The sequence below is a fragment of the Mizuhopecten yessoensis genome, unplaced genomic scaffold (genome assembly GCF_002113885.1).
Source record: "Mizuhopecten yessoensis strain PY_sf001 unplaced genomic scaffold, ASM211388v2 scaffold9293, whole genome shotgun sequence".
Taxonomy (NCBI): Eukaryota; Metazoa; Mollusca; class Bivalvia; order Pectinida; family Pectinidae; genus Mizuhopecten; species Mizuhopecten yessoensis.
In genome coordinates, this window is record NW_018407975.1 from 199,685 (window position 1) to 204,577 (window position 4,893).

Here is a 4,893-nt window from a genome sequence, read left to right on the forward strand (position 1 = left end):
ACCTCCAAGTAGGTATACATACTGTTACTGTAGCTATACATGTAATTACACAAACCTCCAAGTAGGTATACATACTGTTACTGTAGCTATACATGTAATTACACAAACCTCCAAGTAGGCCGAAATGTGACTAGGAACCTCGAGATCACTCTTCTCTCCTGTTACATATGTACCTTTGTTATACACCCTCTAAGTAGCAGGGGGCAAGGTAATTGCTTTGTCAGTGCCTCTGTGCATGTGTTGGTGTCCGTAGTCCGTATAAAACATATCTCATGAACTTCTCAACAGATTTTGTCCACCTTTACACCATGGTATGGTAACATGAATTCCGTGAACTGGTTAGATTTAGATGGTCATCGTTTAAGGTTTAGTTCACAGGTCACACTCAACCAACGTTTGAATTAAAAAACTTGTGTAGATATCACAAGAACTCCTTCCCATCTTTAATTTTTAATTACACCATATCATGGCAACTTGAACTTTTACAGGATTATATTTTGGTGGCCATGGGTCAAGGTTAAAGGGTCAAAGGTCAGACCTGACCACTTTTGAAATAAAAAACTTAATTGTGTACTAGATAGCTCAAGAACCCCTCATCAGATTTAGATTATCTTTACACCATATTGTTGCAACTTTTACAGGATTAGAATTTGGTGGCCATTTCTAGCTCACCTGGCTCGAAGGGCCAAGTGAGCTTATGCCATGGTGCGGCGTCCGGCGTCCGGCCATCGTCTGGCGTCAATATTTTACTTTAAACAACTTCTTCTCAATAACCAAAAGGCCTATGATGATGATATTTGGCCAGAAGCAAACTGGGATGAAGGGCTACCAAGTTTGTTCAAATGAATGACTTTTATATATATTCAAGGTCACAGGGGTTAAATATGTTGAAACCTTTAAACAACTTCTTCTCAATAACCGAAAAACCCTAGGATGATGATATTTGGCCAGTAGTATGCTGGGATAAAGGGCTACCAAGTTTGTTCAAATGAATGACTTTTATATATATTCAAGGTCACAGGGGTCAAATATGTTGAAACCTTTAAACAACTTCTTCTCAATAACCGAAAACCCTAGGATGATGATATTTGGCCAGTAGCATGCTTGGATGAAGGGCTACCAATTTTGTTCAAATGAATGACTTTTATATATATTCAAGGTCACAGGGGTTAAATATGTTGAAACCTTTAAACAACTTCTTCTCAATAACCGAAAAACCCTAGGATGATGATATTTGGCCAGTAGCATGCTTGGATGAAGGGCTACCAATTTTGTTCAAATGAATGACTTTTATATATATTCAAGGTCACAGGGGTCAAATATGTTGAAACCTTTAAACAACTTCTTCTCAATAACCGAAAAACCCTAGGATGATGATATTTGGCCAGTAGCATGCTTGGATGAAGGGCTACCAAGTTTGTTCAAATGAATGACTTTTATATATATTCAAGGTCACAGGGGTCAATTGTCTTAAAAAATCTTTAAACAACTTCTTCTCAATAACTGAGAGGCCTAGGGTTATGATATTGGGCCAGTAACATGCTAGGATGAAGGGCTACCAAGTTTGTTCAAATGAATGACTTTTATATATATTCAAGGTCACAGGGGTCAAATATGTTAAAAACCTTTAAACAACTTCTTCTCAATATCCGAAAACCCTAGGATGATGCTATTTGGCCAGTAGCATGCTGTGATGAAGGGCTACCAAGTTTGTTCAAATGAATGACCTTGATCAACTTTGAAGGTCATAGGGGTCAAATGTCTTAAAATCTTCAAACAACTTCTTATCAATAACCAAAAGGCCCAGGGTACTGATATTGGGCCTGTAGCATGCAGGGATGAATGACCTTGACCAACTATCAAGGTCACTGGGGTCAGATGTCTTAAAATCTTCAAACAACTTCTTCTCAATAACCAAAAGGCCAAGGGTACTGATATTGGGCCTGTAGCATGCTGGGATGAAGGGCTACCAAGTTTGTTCAATTGAATGACCTTGACCCACTTTCAACCTAATGTCCTTGTTCGACATTCAAGGACACAGGCTTCATGTTTAAATCTTTTAATAGGTTCTTGTGAATCAAACACTGATATTCTGCCTGTAGCTCTATTTTAGTCCACTTTTAAGATTACAAGTGTGCGATTAATACCAGGTGAGAGATGCAGGCCCATTGGGCCTCTTGTTACATCATATTATGGAAGCATAGATTTGTAGGTCATTGGCCAAGGTTGCAGGGTCAAGGTTCACACTTGACCACTCTGAGGAGGGATGCAGGGAATCCAGTGAAGTACTCATGTTATCCTACTCTTGTTTTACAGGAGCTGACACTGATCAATTGAAGTTCAGGACAAGCATACCAGGAGCAGCCTAAATATCAGACCAGGCGACAGCTGCATATATCTACAGTATACTGACAGTAGAGCTGATATCACCACTGATGTTTCTACAGTTTTACTGATGTATCAATGAAGGGTAGCTACAGAACAGCTGATAAACCTGCAGTATACCTACAGTATATCTACAGTATACTTACAGTACAGCTGAATACCATGCAGTATACCTTCAGTACATCTATAGTCAAGTTGTTATCACTGCAGTATACTGTTATACCTACAGTACAGCTGATATCTCAGTGCAGTAGAGATACAGTACAGCTGGTGTATCAGCTGGAATATGATGCAGTATAGATTCAGTAAAGCTGGAATATACTGCAGTATAGATTCAGTACAGCTGGAATATACTGCAGTATAGATTCAGTACAGCTTGTGTATCACTGTTATAGCTAAGATATACTGCAGTATTGATTCAGTACAGCTGCTGTATCACTGGTACAGCTGGAATACACTGCAGTATAGATTCAGTACAGCTATTGTATCACTGCACTGTATATTCAGTTCAGATGTACACACTGTTTCATCAGTGTAAAGACCGACACTGCATACTTTCCATAGTTTCTGTGTTCGGACTTGAGATGTTATCTATATTTAGTAACATTGTTAAAAGCAGCACAGAGTCCTTGGTGTATATTACATTGGAGTCACTGCAGTGGACCTTTGGTCTGGATGTCATCAATAGAATGGAGAATAAAAATCTAATCCAACTCTGGTCAGTAGACCCAGAAAATACATTATCAAGTCTGGCTATCGTCCGTAGTCTGGATTATATTCCGGGTAACGGAATTGTTTCAGCACTGTTACTGTTCCACAAACCAAATCTCACATGAAATAACTAAGTTAGAGGAGTTCAATTATTGCAATTCTATCAAATATCATAAATTATACTATTTTAAAGGTACTATTTATCAGCCATATTTCCTAGCAGTATATAACTGAAATAACTTATACATGTATAAGGAATGTATCATGTAGTTGTACAGTGGAACTTCGTTTGTCTGGACTCCAGGAAAATGGCTTTCTGGAAACCTGTACCAAAGATCTTAATTCTTGTTTTCGATCCTTTATTTCGTAACCTTTTTCGGAAGCTGACTTGTCCAGATTTTCGAAGGTTCCACCATATTTACAGCACCATGCTACATGAAATACAGAATATTCTTGGAACAAGAAATGGTAAAATATTTCCAAGTTGCTATCATTTCTTAACAGACATTTAATTTGTCAAAAATAGATTGAAATATGATATTTGAGTTTGTATAAAATTCCTATTACAACTTGAGATCTTTCCATGGAATTTTGGACCCTTGAGTTTCAAGAATATTGTGTTTAACGTGTCAGCTGGGGAAAAAAATGTATCTTACCTTTAGTAAATCTTTTAAGACAAGGGAGATAACTTTGTGAAAATATTGATACAAAATATTTATATTATTTATCTGGATAATAAGAATCACAATGACTTGAAAATGTATTGAATATATACTTGAATTCAATTTATCATAAATTGACAGTTATGTTGATATATTCAATAGCTGAATAAAGTTGAATTTAAGCATCTATACCAAATTTTGATATTACAGGGTTGAACTTCATACATCATTCTTGAATCGGAATATACATTTTTCCAAATGTTAGGATATGAATAATCACAACACAAATGTAGGAGGGTTCACAGATCCATGTCATGCATTATCATAGTGTTAACGAATAAGCCAGGAGAGGTTCAAAAGAAGTAGTAACTTCATTGTGACCTAAAACAGCTCAGTGAGATGAGATAGGAAACAGCTGTTCAAATCGGAATCGTGTACAGTGGACTAGATTGACATCAAAACAGTTTTACACTAAATTTGTCAAAAGGGATGCTTTTATTTAACAGCTAAAACGGTAAATATCTGAATTAATGCCTGAAAAAGCATTCTAGATGATCAGATTTTGCTCAGAGGTTTTGCCATTAGCTTTCAGGAAATTATACCCTAATTATCATGATGCTTTTTTTTTAATATTGGAGGTAATCTCAATCATAATTTTGTGTGTGTAGGCCTTACTAATACTAGTATTCTAAGGCCTCCGTCACTCTGCCTCTCGATTTGAGATGTGTTTTTTTGCGGGTAGTGCCATTTCTACTTCTGCCAGACCATGATTACAATGCATCATTTGGCTAAGCCAATATCAAGCTTGTATTTTTACGCCTTCGTAGCTGTGATCTCTTCTCATAATATTTCGATGTACTCATTGCATGCGAGATGTGTAATCAATTAAGGTTCAATAAATTATTAATAGCAAGGTGACGTTATTCTAGTTTTTATTTCCTCCCCAGCATTTACTTCAAAATCACTTATTCATTCAATAAATTGCCACTCAAAAGTTGTTATTAAATCTAGTAAATCTTTGTTGAAATTCACATCTGTTCAGAATAAATTAGAATTATTTAAGGTTGAAGTATTTTATAGTTTGGAGCAACAGAATCTCTGAAGGACCAAGGTGAGCTTATGCCATACCGTGGCG

General features: G+C 36.6%; 1 protein-coding gene across 3 annotated transcripts in view; it reads left to right on the forward strand.

The window, feature by feature from the left end:
• LOC110457666 overlaps positions 1-4,671 on the forward strand; it is a 117,713-nt gene extending 113,042 nt beyond the window's left edge. For all 3 annotated transcript variants that reach the window (XM_021509025.1, XM_021509024.1, XM_021509026.1), the window contains exon 14: positions 2,317-4,671. In XM_021509025.1, the coding sequence (XP_021364700.1) occupies positions 2,317-2,323 (7 nt within the window). In that variant the 3' untranslated portion in view covers positions 2,324-4,671. The remainder of the gene's footprint in view (positions 1-2,316) is intronic.
• The last annotated feature ends 222 nt before the right edge of the window (positions 4,672-4,893 follow it).